This window comes from Tachyglossus aculeatus, chromosome 5, assembly GCF_015852505.1.
Source record: "Tachyglossus aculeatus isolate mTacAcu1 chromosome 5, mTacAcu1.pri, whole genome shotgun sequence".
Taxonomy (NCBI): domain Eukaryota; kingdom Metazoa; phylum Chordata; class Mammalia; order Monotremata; family Tachyglossidae; genus Tachyglossus; species Tachyglossus aculeatus.
Genome location: NC_052070.1, coordinates 101800537 through 101827852, shown reverse-complemented (window position 1 = coordinate 101827852; position 27316 = coordinate 101800537). Strand labels below are relative to the sequence as shown.

The 27316-nt window shown below is 49.9% G+C and overlaps 1 protein-coding gene across 6 annotated transcripts in view; it reads left to right on the top strand.

Annotated features, from left to right (window-relative positions):
• ACAN (aggrecan) overlaps nt 1-27316 on the top strand; it is a 103017-nt gene that overhangs the window by 36780 nt on the left and 38921 nt on the right. For 5 of the 6 annotated variants that reach the window (XM_038746377.1, XM_038746380.1, XM_038746375.1 and 2 more), the window contains 6 exons: nt 17363-17439; nt 18489-18872; nt 19643-19817; nt 24730-24857; nt 25004-25297; nt 26476-26892. In XM_038746377.1, coding sequence (XP_038602305.1) covers nt 17370-17439; nt 18489-18872; nt 19643-19817; nt 24730-24857; nt 25004-25297; nt 26476-26892 — 1468 coding nt within the window. In that variant the 5' untranslated portion in view covers nt 17363-17369. Of the gene's footprint in view, nt 1-3575; nt 3615-17362; nt 17440-18488; nt 18873-19642; nt 19818-24729; nt 24858-25003; nt 25298-26475; nt 26893-27316 lie in introns of those variants that run through there. The other variant, XM_038746379.1, reaches the window with a different exon arrangement.

The window sequence follows — 27316 nt, the reverse complement described above, 5'->3', positions numbered from 1 at the left end:
AGACTATCCTGGAGTGAGGTGTGGGGAGGGGATTAGCCTCAGATTTCCAGAAAGGCCCTCTACGAGGTTGCCGACTCCTCTGAGCTGGGGTGAAGCATCAGCTCTTGCTGAATGGCTGTGGGCACTGCCCCTAAGGTAGTAATATTCATAGACTGGAAGCTCATTATGGGTGGGGAACATGTTTGCTCATTCTGTTGTATCGTACTCTCCCAAGTGCATAGTACAGTGCTCTGCACTGACTGATTGTGGTATTTGCTAAGCACTTACTAAGCGCTAGGGTAATGCAAGATAGTCAGGTCCCACATGGGGCTCCCAATCTAAGTAGGAGGGAGAATGGGTATTGAATCCCCATTTTACAGATGAGGGAACTGAGGTGCAGAGATGTGAAGTGACTTACCCAAGGTCACACAGCAGACAGGTGGTGGATCCAGAATTAGAACTCAGGTCCTCTGACTCTCAGGCCTGTGAGACATGGTGTCTAAGGGGTGAACCGTGCTGCCCAGATTGTCTTTGTCCAGAAACGCTCTGGTCATGTTACTCCCCTCCTCAAAAATCTCCAGTGGCTACCAATCAATCTGCACATCAGGCAGAAACACCTCACTCTCGGCTTCAAGGCTCTCCATCACCTCGCCCCCTCCTATTTCACCTCCCTTCTCTCCTTCTACAGCCCACCCCACACCCTCCGCTCCTCCGCCGCTAATCTCCTCACCGTGCCTCGTTCTCGCCTGTCCTGCCATCGAGCCCCGGCCCACGTCATCCCCCGGGCCTGGAATGCCCTCCCTCTGCCCATCCACCAAGCTAGCTCTCTTCCTCCCTTCAAGGCCCTACTGAGAGCTCACCTCCTCCACGAGGCCTTTCCAGACTGAGCCCCTTCCTTCCTCTCCCCCTTGTCCCCCTCTCCATCTCCCCCATCTTTCCTCCTTCCCTTCCCCACAGCACCTGTATATATATATATATATGTTTGTACATATTTATTACTCTATTTATTTATTTATCTTACTTGTACATATCTATTCTATTTATTTTATTTTGTTAGTATGTTTGGTTTTGTTTTCTGTCTCCCCCTTCTAGACTGTGAGCCCGCTGTTGGGTAGGGACTGTCTCTATGTGTTGCCGACTTGTACTTCCCAAGCACTTAGTACAGTGCTCTGCACACAGTAAGCGCTCAATAAATACGATTAATTGATTGATTGATTGATTGATTGATTGATTAAAGCAGAGACTGCCCTGTCCCTCCCCACTCAGTGAGTATCCCAGACTGCCCAGGACTCTTAACTGGAAAGACTTGTACAACTGTCTGACAGTCCCTTGGCTCAGTTCACCAGGACCAAGAGTTAACCAGCCCAAACTGGGATTTCTGAAACAGGAAACATGTTTGTACCTAACTGAAAGGTTGGCCCTAAATTCACTCATGTACCGAGAGCTGGAGTTGGTATTTACCCAGAGTCTGGAATTAATGCAGAGAAAACTTTCAGCTGCCGGTGTTGGAAGCAAAGGATGAGGGGCAGGAAGGGGCAGTCAGTCAAGCAGTTAGTCAATCGTATTTAGTGAGCACTTACTGTGTGCAGAGCGCTGTACTAAGCTCTTGGGAGAGTAAAACATAGCAGTGAAACGGACCTGCCCAGAACGAATTTACAGTGTAGAGGGGGAGGCAGACAGTAATATAAATAAATTATATTTGTCCATTCAGTCATATTTATTGAGAGCGTACTGTGTGCAATGCACTGTACTAAGCACTTTGGAAAGTGCAATATAGAAACAGAGTGACAATCCCTGCTCACAACGAGCTTGCAGTTTGTACATAAGTGCTGTGGGGCTGGGAGTGGGGGATGAATAAAGGGAGCAAGTCAGGGCGAAGCAGAAGGGAGTTGAAGAAAAGGAGGAAGCAACATGGCCTAGGGGAAAGAGACTAGAAGCTAGTAGACCTTAGTTACAAAATTGCCTCCATCGCTTGCCTGCTGTGTGACCTTGGGCAAGTCATTTAACTTCTCTGAGCCCCAGTTTATCATAAAATGGGGATTAAATGTTAGTTCCTCCTTAGACTCTGACACCCATGTGAGACGGGGACTTATTCCGACCTGATTATCTTGTACCTACCCCAGTGCTTAGTACAATGTTTGGTACATAGTAAGTGCTTAACAAATACTACAATTGTATTATTAAAATGTGGTGCTCAGCCCATTCCGAGTGGGGTTGAGGAGTGGGCACAGATAGCTGTTTGCAGACCGCTCGAGTTCAGGAAAAATAAATGTTTCTCTCTCATCCACATTTCCCTTTCCTGAATTTCCTTTCCTGTTCTGCTTCAGGCACTGACCCCGTTTACCGAAGGGTAGAAACGGAGGGGTTAAGGAGTGGAAAGGGGCATGTGGATGAGGAGCAGGATGGGGAGACTCATATACGCAGTCCTGTCTTGAGCCAGGAATTCTCAGTTATGGTCTCTGCTGCTGGGATGAGCTCAAGGAAACGAGGCAGCTTCCTTCTGGGCCGTCCTGGCTAACCCCAGAGCATAAGTGATTGACAGCTGATCCCAGGGGGTGCTGACAGTCCATTTACCCTAGCCACCCACCCCAGCCCTAATTCTGCAGACCTGCTGGACTCCAGAGCTGCCCAGCTCTGGGCCAGCAGTGAGGCTTGGAGGACAGGACTGTGGGGATCAAGCCTGACATGTCATGTCCTTCAGCGTGGCCTAGTGGAAAGAGGCTGGGCCTGGGAATCAGAGGAGCTGGGTTCTAATCCCAGCCCCACCATTTACCTGCTGTGTGACCTTGGGCAGTTCACTTCACTTCTCTGTGCCTCAGTTTCCTTATCTGTAAAATGGGGATTAAATCCTAATCACCCCTTTTTAGACAGAGAGCCCCACGAGGGACAGGGATTGCATCCAACCTGATAACCTTGTATCTACCCCAAGGCTTATTAAAACAGTGCTCAGTAAGTGCTCAACAAATGTCATAATTTTTATCAGGGACCCAGGCTGACTGACTTCCCAAGGCCGGCTCAGAATGGGGAAGTCAATGAGCAAGGCCCTCACTAGGTGGTGAGCATCTGACTTAGCTCATTGTCATGCCAGAGCTAAAAGAGAAATCCCTCCCAAAAACAATCATTTCGAAAAACCAGGGACATTCTTGAAGTCATGGGGTGTTTATTATTTCCAAGAGCTTTCAATCAATTTATCAGTCAATCAACCAATGGTATTTATTGAGTGCTTAATGTGGGCAAAGCACTTGGGAAAGTGTAATACAACATGTGAGCTTGCTGTGAGCAAGGATTGTCTCTCTTTATTACTGTATTGTACTTTCCCAGAATTTTAGTACAGTGCTCTTCACACAGTAAGTGCTGAATATATACAATTGAATGAATGAATGGAGTTGGTAGGTGTGACCCATGCCCACAAGGAACTTTCTCATTATGTTCTCATTTCATCCTCACAACAGACCCCTCACCCTGGGCATTCCAGACATGTAATTATCACCGTCCCCATTTTACAGATGAGAAAACTGGGGAACAGGGAAGTTAATGGTGAGAAGCAGCATGGCTTAGTGGAAAGAGTCCAGGCTTGGGAGCCAGAGGATGTGAGTTCTAATTCCGACGGCCATTTGTCTCTTGTGTGACCTTGGGTAAGTCACTTCACTTCTCTGTGCCTCAGTTACCTCATCTGTAAAATGGAGATTAAGACTGGGAGCCCCACATAGGACAACCTGATTACCTTGTATCTACCCCAGCACTTAGAACAGTGCTTGGCACATAGTAAGCACTTAACAAATACCATTTAAAAAAAAATGACTTATCCGAGAAGATACAGCCGGTCAAAAGTGAAGCTGGGACTTGACTCAATCAGTGGATATCTATTAACTACTTACTGGATACAGAAGTACTGAGGAGGGCTCAATAGAGTCTGTAGAAACATTTCCTGCCCTCAAGAGAGCTGTAATCTAGCAGTCGTGACCACCTGATTCACAGATCTGGGGTCTTCTCTGAGTTGCATTCCCCAAATCAATGTCCCAGACAGAAAAATTTCCTTCAGGCCAGTCCTTAATGGGCAGGCCCAAACTAAAAAAGATGGGGTCAGCCTAAAGGACCCAGAAGAGAAGTTGACTATTGTCTCTCCCATGCCCCTGGGGGAATGCCTCCCCAGCCCATCACCTTCCCCCACAAGCAGACCCTGGAGTCCTTCTCTCAGTCTCTGCAAAGGGAGAGGTGGAAGAAAGAAGAAGAATGGCTCAGAGTGAGAGGTGGTGACCCTGCAGATAAGGACCTGGACCTGGGGGCAAGTGTGAACTGGTTTGAATTGAATTTTTTGGGGATTTTGGAGAACAATCAGTGATATTTATTGAGTGCTTACTGGGTGCAGAGTACCCTACTAAAGGCTTGGGAGAGTAAAATACAATAGACTTTGGTAGTCTCCAAACTCCCCTCAATGAACCTACAGTCTAGAAGGGGAGACAGACTTTAAATAAATGAATAATGTATACTATGCCAGGCTGGGCATTTTTGTGAGCTGCAAGGCCCTACCTAAAGTCTGTATGCCATTAGGGTGGGCCCTGACATCCAAACCCAGGGGATGCCCTGTGTGAAATTCCTTCATTCTCACTTGGCTCCTCGTCACCACCACCTCATGGCTCTCACCGTCAAATAAGCAGTGTGGTCTAATGGAAAGAGCACGGGCCTGGGAGTCAGGAGTCCTGGGTTCTAATCCCAGCTCTGTTAACCTGCCTGCCGTTTGACCATGGGAGACTCACTTAATTTCGCAATGCTTCAGGTTTCTCATCCGTAAAATGGGGGTTCAAATACCTGTCATCCCTCCCCCTTAGACCGTGAGCTCCATGTGAGATAGGGACTGTGTCTTATCTGATTACCGCGTCTCTACCCCAGCAGTTAGAGCGATGTTTGGCACACATTAAACATTAACATGTACCACGATTATTATTATTACCAAAGCCTGGTTCTGTGGCCCATATTCAGGCCCATCTGGCTACCCCACATCCTTCTGCCTACTCAGAACAAGGGGCTACCCCACCCCAGTGCACCCCCAGATGGCTAACTCTGCCCCACAAGCCAGATTTAGGTCAGCTGTCCACGGCTTCTCTCCATGGACATCGGGGGTGCTACTTGAAGAGTAAAGATATTGAACTGCAAGCTTACTGTGGGTAGGGAACATGCCTGCCAACTGTGTTATACAGTACTTTCCCTAGCGCTTAGCCCAGTGTTCTGCACATAGTATGCGCTCGATAAATGCCATTGATCGATTGATTAAAGCCCCCAGCATCCTGGGCCCCAGAGGCAGTCCCCGAAAGCATTTAAGCTCCTGGATATAGGAGGGAGGAAAGACCCTGGAAGCTTAGAATAGAGGGGCAGTCTTCTGAAGCCCTGACCACATGGCTATAAACCAAGCAACCATGCATGGAGGATAAGGGCAGTGGGAAATCCAGGTTTGATCTGAACCAAAGACTGTAAACCCCAGGGAGAGGGCATACCCACTGCTACTGCCTGAAAATATCGTCTGTCTGAAACATCTGGAGCTGAGATCTGACTTGCCAGGTTTCCCGGCGGGCCAGCTCCCGCTCTAGAATCCAGCCCAAAATCACTGGGCCCAGGCAGACCTTTTAAGAAATTATGTTCAGTTTCTCTTTGCAGCCAGACGAATGGTGCCTGGCAGAAGCATCACCGTTGGTGGCTTCCATAGGCCTGGGGGCTCTGGGCCTGTATCCTCCACTCTGATCCTACTGTCCCCACTCCTTGTCCCCCAGCCACACCCCTGCCTCCAATCCCAGCCTCCAGCATGTCAGGAGGGTGGGAGGGCAATGGGTAGCAAGCAGAAACTCATCTGAAATTCCAGCTTCCTGACACAAGCACAAGAGACCCCTCTACTGCCCCCAACTAACTCCCCCTTTACCTCCTGGCCTATGGGTTGGAAGCCCCCAGGGAGGAGTGCAGAGGGGAAATGGAGGAGAATGGGAGGGGTCCCAATATTCCCATTTCTGGGAGCCTTTCTGGAACCCCAGCTGCTCACCAGGCTGGCTTGATCGCATCCCAATCCCCGGCTGCTTCACAAGTTGACACTGGGCACCCCCGCCCCGGAGCCGCTTCCTGGAAGTTGGCCGTGGCTTGGTAGTGTGGAGAGAGAGCGGGTTGGCTGGAAGTAGCAGAGCTGGAGCCAGAACCTGTGATTCAACCACCAGCCAGCCCAGCCAGGGTTCCTAGGGCAGGAAACAGGGCTCCTGGATGAGCTGTGACCCTCTTAAACAACCCAGACCCCCACCCCAACAATTCATGACTTCCCCTTCTTGTTCAATGGAATTTCTCCCAGAGGAGTGTTTGACTGTCAAGGGAAGAGAGATAGCAGCCATCAGGTCTCCCTCTTCCCGTGACCAACTAACAATAGCAATCAATCAGTCAATCAATCAATCAATCAATCATATTTGTGGAAAGCTTACTGTGTGCAGAGCACTGTACTAAGCACTTGGGAGAGTACAGTATCACAATATAACAGACACATTCCCTGCCCACAGCGAGCTTGCAGTCTAGAGGGGGAGAGAGACATTAATAAAAATAAATAAATTGCAGATTTGTACACAAGTGCTGCGAGGTTGGGAGGATGGATAAAGGGAAGAAGTCAGGGTTACGCAGAAGGGATTGGAAGAAAAGGAAAAGTGGGTTTAATCGGGGAAGGCCTCTTGGAGGAGATGTAGCTTTGAAGGTGGGGAGAGTGATTGTCTGTGGGCTATGAGGAGGGAGGACATTCAAGGCCAGAGGTAGGATGTGGGTGAGAGTTCAGTGGTGACATAAACAAGATTGAGGTACAGTGTGTAGGTTGGCATTAGAGCAGAGTGTGCAGGCTTGGTTGTAGTGGGAGAATAGGGAAGTGAGGTAGGAGGGTGACAGTGATAGTAATGGAGGTATTTGTTAAATGTTACTATGTGCCAAGGCTGAGGTAAGTACAATGTAAGCAGCTCGTACACAGTCGCTGTCCCACATGGCACTCCCAATCTCATTTTTACCAATGAGGAAACTGAGGAACAGAGAAGTTTAAATGGCTTGCACAAGGTAACACGGCAGGCGAGAGGCGCAGCTGAGTTCAGAACCCAGGTCCTCTGACTCCAACACCCCTGTTCTTCCCACTGCTTCTCTTGTTTAAATACATCTGGAGGAGAACTGAATCTTGGGCATTTAAATCTGACATCATTTTGGTCTCTAAAATTGTGTTTGCTTCATTCTGACCCTCCAGACTCTAAGTAGGTTGCGGGCAGGGAACATGTCTACCAACGCTGTTGAACTGTACTCTCCCAAGTGTTTAGTATAGTGCTCTGCACACAGTAAATGCTCAAGAAATATGATTGATTGATTGATTAATTGACTGTACTCTTCCGAGGGCATAGTAGAGTGCTGTCCATACAGTAAGTGCTCAATCTATCAATTGACTAATAGGCTGTAAACTTGTTGTGGGCAGGGAATATGTCCACCAACTCTCTTGTATTGTACTCTTCCAAGTGCTTAGTCCAGTAGGTGCTCAATAAATACCATTGATTGATTGACTGTACTCTCCCAAGTGCTTAGTATGGTGCTCAATAAATACTATTGATCGATTGTTAGATTGTATGCTCACTGTGGGCAGGGAACTTGTCTACCAACTCTGTTGTATTGGACTTTTCCAAGCACTTAGTACAGTGCTCAGGCAGAAGCTCCTCACCCTCGGCTTCAAGGTTCTCCCCTCGCCCCCTCCTACCTCACCTCCCTTCTCTCCTTCTACGGCCCAGCCCACACCCTCCGCTCCTCTGCCACTAATCTCCTCACCGTGCCTTGTTCTCGCCTGTCCCGCCGTCGACCCCGGGCCCACGTCATCCCCCTGGCCTGGAATGCCCTCCCCCCCAGCATCCGCCAAGCTAGCTCTCTTCCTCCCTTCAAGGTCCTACTGAGAGCTCACCTCCTCCAGGAGGCCTTCCCAGACTGAGCCCCCTCCTTCCTCTCCCTCTCGTCCCCCTCTCCATCCCCCCGTCTTACCTCCTTCCCTTCCCCACAGCACCTGTATATATGTATATATGTTTGTACATATTTATTACTCTATTTATTTATTTTACTTGTACATATCTATTCTATTTATTTTATTTTGTTAATATGTTTGGTTTTGTTCTCTGTCTCCTCCTTCTAGACTTTGAGCCCACTGTTGGGTAGGGACTGTCTCTGTTGCCAACTTGCACTTCCCAAGCACTTAGTACAGTGCTCTGCACACAGTAAGTGCTCAATAAATATGATTGATTGATTGATTGATTGCTCTGCACACAGTAAGCGCTCAATTAATGCCATCAATAATGATGATGATGATGATGATGATTTACCCCTCTCCCTCTTTCTCTCAGTTCCTTTCCCAGTGTCCGATGTCTCCCTGTATCCCCTTCCTGAAAGTGTTGACCAGATCTTCAGCTGAAATGACCCTACCCAGCCCCCAGGTGCCCCTTGGAATCCAGCCCCTGCAGGAGCAACGTCCCAAGCCAATGCCATTCTTCCTAGTCAGTGCCCACAGCTTTCCCTGCCAGTTTTCAGGGCCCTTGGCAGAGGGAATACGAGTCTCCAGAGAGAGGGTTAGAGAGCGAATCAGGTTGTGTCATGCCCAAATGACCCGATAGCTACGTCCTCATTTCCCAGAAGGGGAAAATCAATGGGATTTATTGAGTGCTTACTTTGGGCGGAGCACTGTACTAAGCGCTTGGGAGAGTACAATACAAGAGAATTAGCAGATTTGCTTCCTGCCCATAACAAGCTTACAGTCAAGAGCCAATAAACCAAACTGTACAAGGATGGCTGGCTCCAGATCCTTGAGGGCCAGGATCTTGTCTCCTGATTGACAAGCTCCAGGAAACAGAATGTTCTGCCCTGATTCATTAGAGAATCAGAGAGGCAGGGTGGCCTAGTGCAAAGAACCTGGACCTGGGAGGCAGAAGGCCTGAGTTCTAATCCCAGCTCTGCCACTTATCTGCTGTGTGACCTTGGGCAAGTCGCTTCACTTCTCTGGGTCTCAGTTACCTCATTTGTAAAATAGGAATGAAGAAGACTGTGAGCCCCATGTGGGACATGGACTGTTCCAACCTAATAATCTTGTGTCTACCCCTGTGCTTAGTACAGTGCCTTTCACATAGTAAGCACATAACAAGTGTTGTTGTCAAATGCCTCTGAGTCATTTCCGTCCCATGGAGAATGCAACGACAATAATAATTGTGGTACTCGTTAAGTGCTAACCACAGCACTAAGCACCGGGATAGATTCAAGATCATCAGGTCCCACATGGGGCTCACAATCTAAATGGGAGGAAGGACAGGCATTGCATCTCCACGTTGCAGATGAGGAAACTGGTGGGAAAGATTCATTTGAGCCACATGGTGAGTGAAAGTCCCCTGTAGTGGTAGAAACCATTGGTTAGATTGTGAGCCCCATGCAGACCAGGGATTGTGTCCTACCTAATTAACCAGTACCTACCCCAGCACTTGGAACAGTGTTGGACACATAGTAAGCACTTAACAAATTCCATAAAAAAAGAAGAACGAAAGCCACTGCCATTGCTATTCTACAGGATAAATGCAGTGCTTGCTAAATGGCTACTCCATTTTTCTTTTTGATGTTCAATTCCCCTTCTCCCAGTTGCATTCCCAGGGAATGAAGCCAATCATTGGGAAAAAAAATCCTGAACAGAAGCCCAGGTCAGGTTGACTTTGGAGCTGGTTGGGGTTCCACATAGATTGGCTCCTCTTCCTCTACAGCACTCTGATCAAGTGAAATATTTCAAGATAATCTGATAAACGAGTGGTTTGTAGCACCTCATGATTGGCTGTCACCTGAGTTTAATTTACTAGGCCATCTGATCTTCCGACCGAGGGGCAGGGCCAGGGAACAGGGAGGCGGGACTTCCCATGAAGCTGGAGAGGAAGGGACCCAGGCCCACTGTGGGGGGCACAGACTGCCACCAGGGCCGTATGTGTGTTTTCTTCAGAAGCAGCATGGTGTTAGTGGATAGAGCACGGGCCTGGGAGTCAGAAGGTCGTGGGTTCTAATTGAGGCTCCGCCACTTGTCTGCTGTGCTCCTGTGGGCAAATCACTTTACATCTCTGTGCCTCAGTTACCTCATCTGTAAAATGGGGATTGAGACCATGAACTCCCCATGGGACAGGGACTGTGTCCAACCCCATTTACTTGCATCCACCCTAGTGCTTAAAACAGTTCCTGGCACAAATACCAAATGTATTAACAAATACCACAATTATTATTAAAACAGGGTTTAAGACTGTGAGTCTCATGTGGGACAGGGACAGTGTCCCATCTGATTATATTGTATCAACTCCAGTGTTTAGTTCAATGCCTGGAAACATTGTAAGCACTTACCAAACACTACAATTATTATTATTACTAAGCTGGCATCAGGTTGCATCATACAACTGGCGTCATATTAGATCAACTCTTTCTACTAAGAGATGTATAGGAATGATAGGACTCCCAGTCATATTCATCATCCAACCAAGCACCACTTATGAACCATTGCAGACTCCTCTGGGGCACTAAGTGGAGCTCCTTAGTGGCCATCAAAAATGACCACATATTCCTGAACACCTGTCCCAGGAAAAGGCAGAACCAAAGCTGATTAATGTCAGTGAGGCCAGGAGGGACTCAATCACCGCAGAGAGAGAAGGAAGGGCACACGGTTAGGAGCAGCAAGGGATGAAACACAGGTCATGAGGTAGTCTTCAGCTTCCAGCTCAGCCACCTGGTTCCTTCCTCCTGTCCTAAAGGAAGCCTGGGGCAGAGTGTGCCTTGTACACACCCGAGAATGCCCACTAGGGAAGAGGTGCAGACTTTACTGCTCCCCATTAGGGAGTGGAAAATATGGAATCCTTACCAAAGGGGTTGGAATGTGGATTTGGTGAGACCCACCACCCTCCCCATGTCCCTCTTCCTGTCCCACTGATCACACTTTCTGCCCCTCCCTCAGAGGTCACAGAGGGCCTTGATGTTGGGGGTGAACCTGGGACCCGGACACAGTGAGGAACCAGGATGCCCTTCCTCCATTGACTCTGCCCATTTCTAACAAGCCACAGCCCATTCTGCTCAGCCAAACCCGAGGCTGGAGTCAAATGGAGCTCCTTGGAGTCAGTGACTGATGTTAGTACCTGAGTGTCCTGGGGGGATTCCCCAGGCCACAGAAGCTGCACCCCTAACTGGCCATGGGAACTTACTCGGAAGTTTTGCTCAGTCTTGGGGACCCGTGATGGGAATAGAAAGTGGACGTTTAGCTCTGAGGCATCTTGACTGGTTTACCGACACATTTCCAGCATGCCCAGGGATGCTGCCCACCCTGGACCTGGACATCACGAAGACCCTTCCTGGCAGGCTCCTGGGTCTAACCAGAGTCATAAACAGCACCAAAGATCTTGAGCTCAGTAAATTCCAATGATTGATTGATTGATTGAGCAAGTGCTGCTGTTTGAGAGACACTCCCCAGGTGGGTAGGGATGCTACTAAGCATATTCCTGGATTTGGGGGTGCAGGAAAGGACGTCCAGGATCTCTGAGAAGCACTTGTTTCTCAGACAGACACAACTGCTCATAAGCCCATATGCTAGACTATTAAGGAGCTGGAGACAGAATTGGGTCTCCAGTGGTGACACCAGGACTCTTGAAGGAATTGTGTGCTGGTTGTCCTCCTAACCTGCCCTCCTCCTGGTAAGGGATGGAACACCTTACACTGCTAACTTGCCCCTCTGCATCTCTAACTCTCCATCTAAATTTCCATCAAGGATGATTAACAACAATGATAATAACTATGGTATTTGTTAAGTGCTTACTATGCACTGGGCATTGTCCTAAGTGCCATGGGGAGAATACAAGCAAATAGGGTTAGACGCAGTCCCTGTCCCATGTGGGGCTTACAATCTTAATCCTTATTCTACAGATGAGGTAAAGTGACTTGCCCAAGGTCACACAACAGACAAGTGGTGGAAACAAGATTAGAACTCATGACCTCTGACTCCCAAGCTCATGCTCTATCCATTAGGACTACTTGTCTCTGGACTCAAACCCCTCAGGAGCTGCTGATAGTTTATTACAGTTTATTAGGGGACCAGATTCCTCTCGCCTCGACCTCCCTGAGGAGAGATTGAAGCTTCTTGGGAACTCTGGGCCCATGCTTCCCCCATGTGGTGACTAAGAAAGGGAGTTTCTGGAGGATTTTCCAGTCAGGGCTGGAGAAGACTTCCCTGGATTCCTGGTGCCTGCTGCTCCACAGCGAGGAAGACCTAATAATAATAATGATAACAGTAATATTTGTTAAGTGCTTATTTTGTGCCAAGCACTGGGGTAGATATGAGATAATTAGGTCCCACTTGGGGCTCACGGTCTAGGCAGGAGAATAAGTATTGAATCCCCATTTTGCAGATGAGGGAACTGTGGCACTGAGAAGTGAAGTGAATTCCCCAGGGCCATACAGCAGCTATGTGGTGGAGCAGGAATTAGAGCCCAGGTCCTTTAACTCCAGGCCCATGGTCTTTCCATTAGGTCACACTGCCTCTCATAGACTGGAATTCCCAGCCAAGGGATCTGGGTTAAGGGACGATGGATCGGGATGGAAATGTGCCTGGGTTTTCATGGGATATCACAACAACCCCAGGGGCCAAGGGCTCAGGGTTCTTTGGGTAGTTCTGTCCTTCCTCTCTCTAGGTCTCCAAAGGAGCTGCCAGGGGGCACGGATCAGAGGACTTAGAGGGCTCTAGGAGAACCAGAAACAATGGGCAGCCGAGGCCACATGGGACCCAAGGTTGGGAGACTGAATACCCGAAAGACCTGGAAGTCAGAGGACTTGGGTTCAAATCCCAGCTCTGCTTCTTGTCTGATGAGTGGCCTTGGGAAAGTCACTGAACTTCTTTGTGCCTCAGAATCTTCATCTATAAAATTGGGGATTCAATGCCCATTCTCCCTCCCACTCAAACTATGAGCTCCATGTAGGGCAGGGACTGTGACCAATCTGATTATCTTGTGTCTACATGCTTGGGCATGTAGTACTTAACAGATACCACTATTATTGCTATTATTATTTTTACTGGACCCCCGGGGCCACAGTTAGTCTGGAGCCAAAGGGAGGTAATAAACAGGAGAACAGCTCCCAAACCATCCTGCAGCTCTGAAAATAGAGGCCCAATGTCAAGCTATATGTCAAACACCCTGTTTCCCAAATCCCATCTCCTCCCTGTCTCCCTGCTTGACGTACCGCCCCTGCAAATTGCCTACGGCAGGGCAGAGTGGGAATTGCACACACCACTCAGCCCAGCTGCCTGACTCCTAACCCATAATATTGGTATTTGTTAAATGCTTACTATGTGCCAAGCACTGTACTAAGTGCCGGGGTAGATATAAGACAATCAAGTTGGACATAGTCCCTGTCCCACATGGGGCTCACGTAGTAGGAAGCACCAGCTAAGTAGGAAAGAGAACTACCAACTCTGTTGCATTGTGCTCTCTCAAGTCCTTAGTACAGTGCTCTGCACCCAGTAACTGTTCAACCATTGATTGACTGATTGATTGGAGAACAAGTATGAGTCTCCATTTTAGAGAGTAGGAAACTGAGGCCCAGAGAAACAAAGGGACTTGTCCAAGGTCCCCCAGAGGCAAGTGGCAGAGCTGGGATTCTGCCACTCTGGCCCTCTGAATCCCAGATCTGTGCTCTTTCCACTAGGCCATGCTGCCTCTCATCCAGTGTTGGGGAAGTGGCAGGCCCATGGCTGCCCAGGCAGGCCACTCTCTGAGGTGCCCACACTTTCCCCCCACCCCCTCAGCCCTCTGGGTCGGTTCCCTCAGGTGAGAGTAGGTTCCCTTGGCCCCACCCTCTCTGCCCTCCCTGCCCTCCCTGCCCACCTCAGGCCCGGCCAGCTCAGTCCTGTCCGCGCAATGTTGGCCTCTGGTGCCACGTCTCACTTTCCGTGGAGAAAGGCAGCCCTGTCCCCCGTCTGCCTGTGGTGAGGAGCCTGGCCTGCGGTGAGCCCGGCCTGGCAGGGGAGAAGGCCTTGCATAAAGAGGTTAGTTAAATCTGGGAGACTTTGGAACGCAGGCAGAACGGAACATTTCTCCTATTTTCTTTACAGCTGAGAAAACATGCACCAGGACAAGCACATATTTATTACAATATTTCTATTCCAAAGTTTCTCTTTTAGAAAAAAAGGAAATAAAATTGGTTTCTACCTCCACCCCATGTGTACTCACAAATACACACACACTGTCAAACACACAATCCACAGTCACGTTGAGGCGCACGCACACACACCACACACACACACACACACACACACACACACTCTCCCCCAACCCCCCTCCCTGGCTCTCCACCTTTCTCTCCACCCCTTTCCTTTGCTTCCCATTTGCTGGCAGAAGCCAGGCCCCAAACAGAAAACCACTCAGTCCTGGGAAGACAATGCAGAGCTTGTTCCGGGGGTGAGGGGGCCAGGACACCTTTTTCCCTTTTTTTAAGGAAAAAGAAAGAGCTAGTTTTGGAAGACCAAGGGACTCGGACGACCCGGGTCGCCAGAGAGGAGTTTGTCCCTAATAATAATAATAATAACAATAAGGATTAATAATTATGGTATTTGTTTTTTACTTACTATTTGCCAAGCACTATTCTAAGCACTGGAGTAGATACAAGCTAATCAGGTTGGACGCAGTCCCTGTCCCACATGGGGCTCCCAGTCTTAATCCCCATTTTTACAGATGAGAGAGCTGAGACACAGAGAAGTGAAGTGACTTGCCCAATGTCAAACAGCAGACAAGTGGGGGAGCTGGGATTAGAACCCAGGTCCTTCTGACTCCCAGGCCCAAGCTCTATCCACTAGGACCATGACCCTGCTGGCATTAAGCCCCCTTCTCTACCTCCTCGCTGCCTCTGCCAGGCTACAGTTTGCTGAAGTGCTGGTGGGATTTGGGGAGTTTGGGGGAGCTGGAGGCAGGGGCCAGGGAAAGCCCACAGCCCAGTGGCCCTTGGGACAAGGAAATACAATGACGAAGGCCAGAGCTACTGCAGAGGAAGGGAGAAGAGGCTCACCCTGCCTCAGACATCTGGTAGTGAACTACCACAGGGCTTCAGATCAGCTCGGGGAGGGACGGGGTCCGGGGGAGGGGGCGGTGGCAGGCCCGTAGTCTCATTCAAAAATCCCCAGCATCAAAGGGAAGCAACATGCCCTAGTGGCTAGAGCATGGGCCTGGAAGTCAAAAGGACCTGGGTTCTAATCCCAGCTCCCCCACTTGTCTGCTGTGTGACCTTGGGCAAGTCACTTCAACTCTCTGTGCCTCAGTTCCCTCATCTGGAAAATACGGGTTAAGACTGTGAGCCCCACATGGGACAGAGACGGTGTCCAAATTGATTAGCTTGTATCTACATGAGAACTTAGAACAGTGCCTGGCCCATAGTAAGCGTTTTACAAACTTCATTAAAAAAAATTTGCAAGGGGACTTTGGATATTACATTGGGCATGCAGGGCCACGTGGGGATGTAATACCGGACATTTGGCCCGGATCTGCCAGAGTCTAGGTGTTTTTCCGGAAGAACCCCCAAAGCTTGTTTCAGCCCTATCACATACCTTACCCGAGCTTCCCTGGCTCAGCCCCATCCAGGCGTTGCTCATGAGCTGCTTAACTCAGCAGCCGGACCCGAAGCATAGGGAGCCCTGCCTCTTTGAGTTAAAATACCAGACATAAAGGCATGTGGTGCCATATCCCTACCAGACAGATGGAAAACCGGACCGTCCACTGTCCAACCAGGTGACTGGATTCCCTGAGGGCCCAGGCCAGACCCCATGGATCTGACCCCAGTGAGGCCCACAAGCCTGGCCGATAGGTTCCAGAAGGCTCCAGCCCACAAACATTTTGACTGCCCCACCATCCTTCCTGGCCCTAACCAACCTCCCAGGAACTTCAATTCAATTCAATCATATTTATTGAGTGCTTAACTGTGCAGAGCACAGTACTAAGCAGTTGGGAGAATACAATATAACAATCACCAAACACATTCCCCACCCACAGTGAGCTGGCACTTTTCTCACTCCCAGGGTGACGGGGCTAATAGCCTCAGTGGGGGATCAAGAGCCTAAGGAAAAATTCAGGGTGGTGCCATGGAACACATTTCCAATTTCTATTTCAGTCAGAGTAGTAATAATAAAAATTGTGGTATTTGTTAAGCGCGTACTATGTGTTAAGCACTGTATTAAGCACTAGGCATCAGTGGAATCAACAGAGAAGCAGTGTGATCAGGGAGTCAGAGGACCTGGGGTCTCATCCCTCATCTGCCATGTACCTGCTATGGGATCTTGGGCATGTCATGTAACTTCTCTGTCCCTCAGTTCCCTCAACTGTAAAATGGGGATTCAATATCAGCTCTCCCTCCTACTTAGATTGTGATTCCCATGTGGGACCTGATTATCTTGTACCTACCCCCAGCCCCTGGCACATAGTGCTTAACAAATATTACAAATACTAATTATTATTTAATGAGCACTTACTATGTGCAGAGCACTATACTAAGTGCTTAGTACAGTGTAATGTAAGCAGATAGGACTTAGACTGTGAGCCCCATGTGGGTCAGGGACTAAGTGGGAGGGTAAATGGATTTTTTATCCTCTTTATACAGAAGAGGGAAACTGAAGCACAGAGAAGTTAAGGGACTCTCCCTAAGTCACACAGCAGGCAAGTGGAGTAGCTGAAATTAGAACCCACGTCCTACAACTCTTTCCTCTTGGCCACACACTGCCTTATTTCTTGGAATCCCTGCCTAATATCTTTTAGGCCTTTGGGCCAGTGCCAATTTCTTGCTCTCCCAAGCCTTTAGTACAGGGCTGTGCACGCAGTGAGTGCTCAATAAATACTACTGATAGATTGTTTGATTGACGGATGTGGTGTCCCGACTATGGGGCCTGGCCACAGTCCTGCAGTGTGGAAACTAAGTCAACAGTGACACCTTCTGGAAGGCTCGGAGGTAACAGTTGGCTGGGTTTGGCACTGTGAGCGAGGAGGTGGCCTCAGTGGTCAGCTTCACAGGACACTGTCCAGAGCCCAACTGGTCCTGAGGAGTCCCAACTCCATCAGACCCTATGCCTGGGGCCAAACGTTTTGGTTTGAAAGAGCACCTAACAGCCCCGGCCGGCCGGCCTGCCAGCCTGACCCCAGCTGGATGCTTTCTGTCCCCAGGACCCAGAGGAGAAAGTCATGGGGTCATTCAGTGTAATGGCTCACTGGGGCTATTGGGATGGGCAGAGATGGGGAGTGAGGGGGAGGATGGGGAGCGGTGTCCCCTATGGAAAACCCCTCTCCTTGCCTCATGCTAAAACCTCTCCTTGCCCTGTCTGTTCCAGGTAAACTATGACCACTTTACTCTTAGTGTTTGTGAGTTTGCGAGTCATCACTGCAGCCATTTCTGTGGAAGCGTCAGGTAAGGCCTTCTGGGCCCTGCTCCACATTAACCTCCTCCCCTGTCCCTGCTTCCAGCTTTAGTCACTCTGCCATCCAGGGCCCCTGAGGGACTTCCAGGTATTCCCTGAGCAGGGTTCCTTGTTCTATCCCTCTGACCCCCACCCAACACCCCAACTCCACTCCCCTCCAACCAATCAAACCTGAGTTCCCTGTTCTATCCCTCTGGCCCACACAACCCATCCCCTCCCCCACCCCCAACTCTACATTGAACCTAATTTCATCAACTACATCCACCTGGGTCAGCCCCAAGATTTAGGATGCTTGGGAAGGTCCATATGACTGTTCCCTCTTGGACCCCCCGCCCCCCCGCTTCATGGTTAAGGATGGACTACCCAGACCCCCAACTGCACCCTATCCACTCCTGACTTTCCTCTCTATTGACCCAGCCTGGACCTATTGTCCATATATCTTCATCCCACCCAACTTCCCAAGAGACTGAATTCTACCTCCCTACCCCACTCTGGGAAAAGAAGTGCTCCCTGTGCTTTATTCTGACCCTGCCAACTGCAGGGCAGGGGGATTTGTTGAATACATTCCCAAACAGATTCACACTTGTGCCCTCCCTGCATTCATTTGCATACACGGACACATAAAAATATACAAACACCTCTGAGGCCTTTCTCCTTTGCCCCTTCCCACTCCCCTCTGGCATGATGGTTCAACCATCATGGTCAGAGACCCACCCCAGATACCCTCTCAGCCCCACCCTCCCCCACACCCCCTTCCAGACTTGCTGTTGGGGCCCCCTGGTTTCCCCAAAGATGGGTGGCAGATGCTGTCCCCTGGCCAGCTCAAGACCTTTGACCGGGAGTATAAGTGGACTCTACTCCATGAATTGGCATGAGTCCAGGCTGCCCTCCAAGGACATGGGCTCCTCCAGCCTGGTCAGGCTGGGTGGGGGGCTAGGAGGTGCCAGAAGCTGATGGTTGCCCACCTGTCTGTCTGTGTGTTTGTCTGTCTGTCCATCCATCCACGTCTCCCCTGTTTCATCCCTTCAACGGATGGCAGACCATGTCAGCGAGCTGAGCGTGAGCATCCCGGTGCCGTCCCCACTCCGGATCTCCCTGGGCCACCCCCTCTCGATCCCCTGCTACTTCATCGACTCCCTGCACCCCGTGACCACGGCCCCCTCCACACCCCCGCTCTCACCCCGGGTCAAGTGGAGCCACCTGGCGGGCGGGCAGGAGGTGGTCCTGCTGGTGGCCACTGAAGGGCATGTGCGGGTCAACGGTGCCTACCAGGATCGCGTCTCCTTGCCCAACTACCCGGCCATCCCTGGCGATGCCACCCTGGAGCTCCAGAGCCTCCGCTCCAACGACTCAGGGACGTATCGCTGCGAGGTCGTCCATGGCATCGAGGATAGCAAGGCCACGCTGGAGGTCCTGGTGAAAGGTGAGCCGGGACCTGGGACTCCACAGTTCCATGTCCCATGGGCCAGCCTCCCTCCTGGCCCAGGGCCTCAGCCTCCGGGAAGTTCCAGAGAGCCACTCAAGGGGCCCTGTCTCTGCCATGGATCTGACACCTCTGTCCAGCCCTTCCAGGAGGTTGGGGGAAGACTCCATAATAATAATAATAATAATGATAGTATTTGTTAAGTGCTTACTATGTGCCAAGCACTGTTCTAAGCGCTGGATTGGGAGGCAGGGCAAGTGGGTGCAGTGAAAGAAGGCCCCACCACTGCAGAGAAGCATCACATAACCCACTGGAGATAGTGTGACCTAGCAGAAAGAACATGGTCCCGGGAGTCAAAAGACCCAGGTACTAATCCTTACTCTGCCACTTGTCTGTTGTGTGACCTTTGGCAAGTCACTTCAGTTCTCTGGAACCTAGTTTCCTTAATGGTCTAATGAGGATTTAATACCTGTTCTCCCTCCCCTTTAGACTGGGAGCCCCATATGGGACAGGGACTATATCCAACCTGATGGTCCTGTAACTACCCCAGTGCTCAGTACAGTGCTTGGCACGTAGTAAGTGCTTAACAAAGATCATGATTATCATTAGCCCCAGCAGAGCAACTCTGGAGGACAGAGGGTCTTACAGGGCCACTCTTCTCCTTAGTGCTGAAGTGGGCAGTTGGGTAAAGTTCAGAAGAACCACATACTGACGTGTGTGTGTGTGTGTGTGTGTGTGTGTGTGTGTGTGTGCGCATGTGTGTGCACCAGGCATCGTGTTCCACTACAGAGCCATCTCCACTCGCTACACCCTGGACTTCGAGACGGCCCAGCAGGCCTGCCTGCAGAATGATGCCGTCATAGCCACCCCTGAGCAGCTGCAGGCAGCTTACGATGACGGCTTCCACCAATGCGACGCTGGTTGGCTGGCCGACCAGACCGTCAGGTGGGTGGACCAGGGGGACCCGGCCGGGGAAGACAAGCAACACAGCAGCCTAGTGGAGAAAGAGCCTGGGTCTGGGAGTCAAGGGACCTGGGTGCTAATCTCAGCTCTGCCACTTGACTACCGTATGGCCCGGAGGAGCTCCGGTTTACACCAGGAAAGTTCCAAAATGGATCATCGACTCCCTCCTCCCTGACCTCCCTTCCCATTGGCTTACTAAGGGGACAGGTCTGACCTGTGTGGAGTTAGAGCTTGAAACTCACTCACCCAGCCTCAGGAAGAAAAGAGAGGGAGTTAGTGGCAATCCTTCCTCATTTTTATCAAGGGCAGCTCAGCACTTGGCTCTGCCCAGGACCAACCCCTTACACTGGTCCAAAGAAGTCATGAATTAGCCCCTTTGCTTTTTGGAAAATGTGGTTTTTCCTTTCCTTGTTATTATGTTAATTGTTCAGTGCTCACTATGCATCAAGCTCTGTTCTAAATGCTAGGGAAGATATAAGTTAATCAGGTTGGATACAGTTCCTGTTCCATATGGGGCTCCCTGCAGTTTTCTTGCTAACCTCCAATATGACCACTGAGGTGCACATCTCCTCTAAGAGGGCTTCCTCCATCAAGCCCTCATTTCTTCTTCTCCCACTCCCTTCTGCATCGTTCTTCCCCTTGGATTTGCACCCTTTATATATCCCACCCTCAGCCCCACGGCACTTATGTTCAAATCCTTAATTTATTTTAATGAATGACTCCCCCTCTAGACTCTAAATTCCTTGCGTGCAGGGAACAAGTCTATCAGCTCTGTGATATTGTATTCTCCCAGGCACTTAGCACAGTGCTCTGCACACAGTAAGCACTCAATAAATAGCAGTCATTGATTGGTTGATGGCCTTTTGATTGACAAAAATATTGACCACAATGCAGCACCACCAATGGCTTCCCTTATGCTCAGGACCTGCTTCAGACCTTTTATCTTCTCCTCCTCCTGGTCCATGTGATGTCATCATGATGCCATCACATTACACTAAACTTGCCCTCCCACCACATAACACAACATAAAGGAAAATATTAAGTGCGTTCCTTGTTGTGCTTTTAAAGTTGCTGTTTGCAGCACCTGAGACTTTTTTTTTCCACCTTGTCTCTTGATCCTTACAAAAATTTGGTTCCCTTCTGGTTTGCAGTTCACCGTACTGGTCATCCTCAGCTATTGACTCCCAGTTTTCCCTCCCTTCAGGAGGATTAATTACTGCAAAGCACACAAGGAGAGATAGTCTTAACTCAGAATATGTTAGCAATAATGGTTTCATAGCTTCAGACAGAGGCTAATAAAGCAGCTGACCACTACCATCATCCGAACAAGCTAAATTGAATTTTACCCCCAGAGAATAAACGGGGTATCCCATTGTTATTGCAGACATCTATTCTGAAATGTTTTAAAAGAAAACTGAGGCAAATCCAGTTGCCTACTTCATAAAGGCAAGATCATGATTATCCTCCTGCCAAGGAGCCAAGAAATAGCAAAAGGAAATTTTAAATTTCACATGGTATTCACAGAAATAAACTCTGCATTCCATTTAGAGTGAATCCCAGGTTTGTCAGTTTATCAGTTTTATAGTTTTAAAACACAAAAAGAGTGCTTTCTGGGTGTCTCAGCCTCCTAGCCCATAAAACAAGATCACACAGTACAGTCAGCCCTTCTTTATAAAGTATAGCATAATAAAATGCAGCATGCTTTGTTGTGCATTTGTAAAGCATAAGTCCAATAGACAGCACCTAGTAAAACCTACATGGAAACCTCTCCTAGATGTTTAGCTTTAACAATTTTTGAAGTATTACTGTAGAGCCTATAGTCATTCAAAGTATACATTTTATGTTTTACAAGTCTGGAAAATACCACTGTTCTTATAGCTACTTCATCGATGGGCAAAGAAAAATGTCATTGTCGGCAAGAGTCATCTTTGAATGTAAACTACACCAAAATAGTGTCCCAGAAATGGCTACAGAACAGATCTATGATGCTGTATATCTCAAATTTAAAACAGAACCAACAATTTTAATTAAATACCTCCCTCCAAAATGCTCTAAAGCACCTGCAACAGAATTGTGATAGCCACATTCATTCATTCAATCAATCACATTTATTGCACACTTATTGAGAGCAAGGCACTGCATTAAAACCTTGGAAGAGGACAATATTAACAATAAACAGACACATTCCCTGCCTACAATCCTTTTCCCATCTCAAAACGAGCCAAGTTGTGATAGTAGGGTCGTGGTCTGGCCGATATGAAAGGAGAGTGATTTCCAGAAAGGGGGAGAGAACACCCATAATGGGTAAGAGACGCAAAAGGGGAGAAGGAACTCAGGCAGAGTTTCAGCTTTGGGGAGAGCAGGGAACACGTGCTGGAATGGACTGGTGGAAGACTGTGGGTATGTATGAAGGAGTGAATTAATTAATCATGTTTATTGAGCACTTACTGCAAGCAGAGTATAGTACTAAACCCTTGGGAGAGCACAGTATAACAGAGTTGGTAGATGTTTTTCCCTGTCCACAACGAGCTTACAATCTAGAGGATGAGCTTACAAATGGAATGCTTTAAAATTGATGGTCAGGAGCTTCTGCTTGATGCTAAGGGAGGAAGGGAACCATTGGAGGTTGGTTTATGACTGAATGAGTGCTGAACAATGTTTTATCAGTCAATCATTGTAATTTATTGAAAACTTACAGTATGCAGAGCACTGTATTAAACACTTCGGTAAGTAGAGTACAATAGAGTCAGTAGGCACATGCAGTGTCCCCAAGGAGCTTACAGCCTAGAGGGGAAGAGAGACATTGAAATAAATTGCAGATGGGATAATTAGGGGAAATAAAGCTGCAGCCCATGGAGGGGAATTGAGAGATTAGTCAGGGAAGGCCTCTTGGAGGAGATGTAATTTTAGGTTGGTATTGAAAGTGGGGAACATGGTGGTCTGCCAGATAGGAAGGGGGAAGGAGTTCCAGGCCAGAGGGAGGATGTGGGTGAGAGGATGGTGGGGAGATAGATGAGATCTAGATAGAGTGACTTGGTTGGCATTAGAGGGGTGAAGTAAGTTGGCTGGGTAGTAGTACATCAGCAATCTGGATGTTTTCCCACCATTTAATACTCAATATGTCCAAGACTTAACTCCTTATCTTCCCTCCCAACCCTGCCTTCTCCCTGACTTTCCCGTCACTGTAGACGGCACTACCATCCTTCCCGTCTCACAAGCCCGCAACCTTGGTGTCATCCTCGACTCCGCTCTCTCGTTCACTCCTCACATCCAATACGTCACCAGAACCTACTGGTCTCACCTCCGCAACATCGCCAAGATCCGCCCTTTCCTTTCCATCCAAACCGCTACCCTGCTGGTTCAATCTCTCATCCTGTCCCGACTGGATTACTGCATCAGCCTCCTTTCTGATCTCCCATCCTCCTGTCTCTCCCCACTTCAGTCTATACTTCACGCTTCTGCCTGGATCATCTCTGTGCAGAAACGCTCTGGGCATGTTACTCCCTTCCTCAAAAATCTCCAGTGTCTACCAGTCAACCTATGCATCAGGCAAAAACTCCTCACTCTCAGCTTCAAGGCTCTCTGGCACAACTCCCCCTCCTACCTCACATCCCTTTTCTCATTCTCCAGCCCAGCCCGCACCCTCCGCTCCTCTGCCGCTAACCTCCTCACTGTGCCTCGTTCTCGCCTGTCCCGCCGTCTACCCCCGGCCCATGTCCTTCCTCTGGCCTGGAATGCCCTCCCTCCACACATACGCCAAGCTAGCTCTCTTCCTCCCTTCAAAGCCCTACTGAGTGCTCACCTCCTCCAGGAGGCCTTCCCAGACTGAGCCCCTTCCTTCCTCTCCCCCTCCCCATCCCCCCGCCCTAACTCCTTCCCTTCCCCACAGCACCTGTATATATGTTTGTACAGATTTATCACTCTGTTTATTTTACTTGTACATATTTACTATTCTATTTATTTTGTCAATGATGTGCATCTAGCTTTACTTCTATTTATTCTGATGACTTAACAACTGACCACATATTTTGTTTTGTTGTCTGTCTCCCCCTTCTAGACTGTGAGCCCGTTGTTGGGTAGGGACCGTCTCTGTATGTTGCCAACTTGTACTTCCCAAGCACTTAGTACAGTGCTCTGCACACAGTAAGTGCTCAATAAATACTATTGAATGAATGTAACATAATGAGCCATGCCTTTGACTGAGAAGCTGGCCTCCCAGACCCCAGTTATCATTGTATTGTACTTTCCCAAGCGCTTATTACAGTGCTCTGCAAACAGTAAGCGCTTAATGAATACGATTGAATGAATGAATGCTCAGCTAATGGATCACACTTTCAATCAATCAATTGTTTTTTTTGAGGGCCCACTATGTATAGAACTGGGGAGAGTCCAATAGAGCTAATAGACATGATTCCCGCCGTTAGGGAGTCAACAGTCAAACCAGAGAGTTGGAGCTGAAATAATTTACAAGTAGCACTTGTGTTCACCTTTGTGAGCTCTTTGTGAGCAGGAAATGTGTCTACCACGTCTGTTATACTGTATTCTCCCAAGCACTTAGTACAATGCTCTGCACATAGTAAGTGCTCAATAAATATGATTGTCTGATTGATTGAAGGGCAGAGGTGAGAATATATATGGGAAGTCCTATGCAGTCACCATTTTTGGAATGTACTGGGTGGCCACCACCTTTGATAGTTCCCAGGAGATTGCCGTCTCTGGGAGGTGCCTGAGGGCTAACATTCTGGGAGGTCCCAGGCAGCCACCCTCTTTGGAACGTGTTGGGTGGCTGCCATTTGGGGGAGTTCCCATTCAGAGCCCCGAGGCAGTGGCTTCCCTCGTTGACCTCTGACATCATCCCCGCTTACAATGCCCAATCCCTGTCCCCGGCTGCCAGGTACCCTATCCACAGCCCCCGTGAGGAGTGCTACGGGGACAAGGATGAGTTCCCTGGCGTGAGGACCTATGGCATCCGAGACACCAACGAGACCTATGACGTCTATTGCTTTGCAGAGGAGATGAAAGGTGCCACAGAGAGGGGCCCGGGGGTGCTCGGGTGCTCCTGGCTGGGGGAGTCCCAGGAACAGTGAGAGTGGGGACTTGGGGGCGGGGGAAAGATCAGGGATCTGGGGACGGGACAGCGGGAGAGTCTCACTCGGGTTGTTTCCCAGGGCAAGTGTTCTATGCCACGAGGGAGGAGAAGTTCACCTTCCAGGAGGCGGCTGAGGAGTGTCGGCGGCAGGGAGCCCGGCTGGCCACGACGGGGCAGCTTTACCTGGCCTGGCAGGGTGGGCTGGACGTGTGCAGTGCTGGCTGGCTGGCCGACCGCAGCGTGCGCTACCCCATCACCAAGCCGCGGCCCACCTGTGGGGGCAACCTGGTGGGAGTGAGGACCGTGTACCTGCACACCAACCAGACGGGCTACCCCGACCCCTCCTCCCGCTATGATGCCGCCTGCTATATGGGTAGGTGTGGGCATCCCCGGGGGCTAGGAGGGGAAGGCGGGGATGGGGGCAGAAGGCATAGAGAGGTTCCACATCCGCCCCCGACTTCAGACGCCTGCCCCACCTGCCCCAAGCCATTCCCTCCTTTCCTTATTCAACTTTTGGCACTTCCTGCTGGGACACCCAAGGGCGGAAGTTGGGGTGAAGGAACGGTCTTAGAGGACCAGGCTGGGGAATACTGGGAGACAGGCAGCAGGCTTATCTAGGTTGATTTCTGAGGTCCCTGAAAGGAATCCCAATTCTAGGGAACCCTGAAGGACAGATCTTTCCAGCCCCCAATAATATGTTAAGCACTTACTGCGTGCTGAGCTCTGTGGCAGATATAATTCAATCAGATTGGATTCAGCCCCTGACCCATCTGGGGCTCACAGCGCTAGGGAGAAGGAGAACATGTACTTAATCCCCATTTTACAGATGAGGAAACTGAGGCACAGCTCAGTTAAGTGGCCTGCCCCAGGTCACACAGCAGGCAAATGGTGGAGCTGGAGCTGGAATTAGAACTTAGATCTTCCAACTCCCTGTCCTGTGCTCTGCCACTTGTCTGCTGCATGACCCTGGGCAAGTCACTTCATTTCTCTGTGCCTCGGTTACCTCATCTGTAAAATGGAGATTAGGACTGTGAGCCCCATGTGGGACAGGGACTATGTCCAGACGAGTTTGCTTGAATCCACTGCAGTGTTTTATATAGTGTCTGGCACATAGTAAGTGCCTAATACCATAATTATTTCCACTAGGCCACACTTCTTCTCCAGTCCCTCACATTAGACAGACTCCACCCAGCCCCAGCTGAAGGATGGTCATCCTCCCTCTTCTGACCTCTTGGCTACACCTACACTAGCAACGTCACCTCAGGGCACCCCTGCTGCCTTTCCTGGCCTGGGGTCACGGGGTAGCAAGACACCCTCCCCTCAATCTGGGACCCTCAGCCTAAATCCATGCCCACCTGCTCCACTTTATGGCTTTAATGTAGCTTCTGCCTGCCACCATGGCACACAGGCATAGGCACAGCATTGCCCGGGGATAGACATGGGAGGGGACCAGTGACACACTATGTGACCCAGAGCACGAGGGCCCCCTAAAGAGTGGGTATGCCTTCAGCACCCCCAAGAGACAGTGTTGGTGTGCCTGTCCCTGCCCAGGCGACGACTTGGTTAGCCCGGAGAACTTCACTGAAGGGACTGGAGAAGAGGAGGATGTCACGGTCCTGATGCCATTCCGGCCTGAGGTGGAGATACACTTGATTCCCAATGTCACAGAAGAGAAAGAGGCCCAGGGTAACGTGGTCACCCTGGAGCCTGTGGACATCACCCCTACTGGCCCGGCACCCAGCGGGGACTTCACGGAGGCCCTTGGAACGGTCTTCTCGGAACTAGAGAACAGGACGAAAGAAGCCCCCACCCCATGGGCCACCCCCGAGGAAGTCACGGCATCCGGTGCCCCCTCTGCCACATCTGGGCTGGACACCGCCGTGGCCTTCACAGAGGAGGACCTGATTGTGGGTGCAACAATGGGCCCTGGAGCCGCCCCAACCCCCAGGGAGCCCCTCCCACCCACCGGTGAGTCTCCGTAATCCTCTGCTCTGACCACTGTCCCATCCTGCTGGTTGTTCAGCTGTGAGTTTCAGCCCTTCCCTGGGGGGTCCTGCCCTCACATTTGCCCTGCCCCACCTAGCTCGCTTCATTGGTCAGGGCCTCAGGGTAGGCGGGGGCTCAGGGAGATCTTTCTTCTCCAACCATAATCAATAGATGCTCTGCCTAACTCTCCCCTTTTCCCTCTTCTCCCACCCTACCTCTGTCACAGTGTCCTGGAAAACTGGAACCAGAAGGGTTTGGGGTTTGTCCTGAAGGGCCTGTTGGTTTTAGAAAGCCCTTGTGGGCAAAGGGCGATGTCCCCAGGCAACTTACATAGATTCCAAAATGCATTTTAGTGCTCCATCGCAATCATATTTTGTAGTCACAGAGTCAGTGGAATTCATTCAGA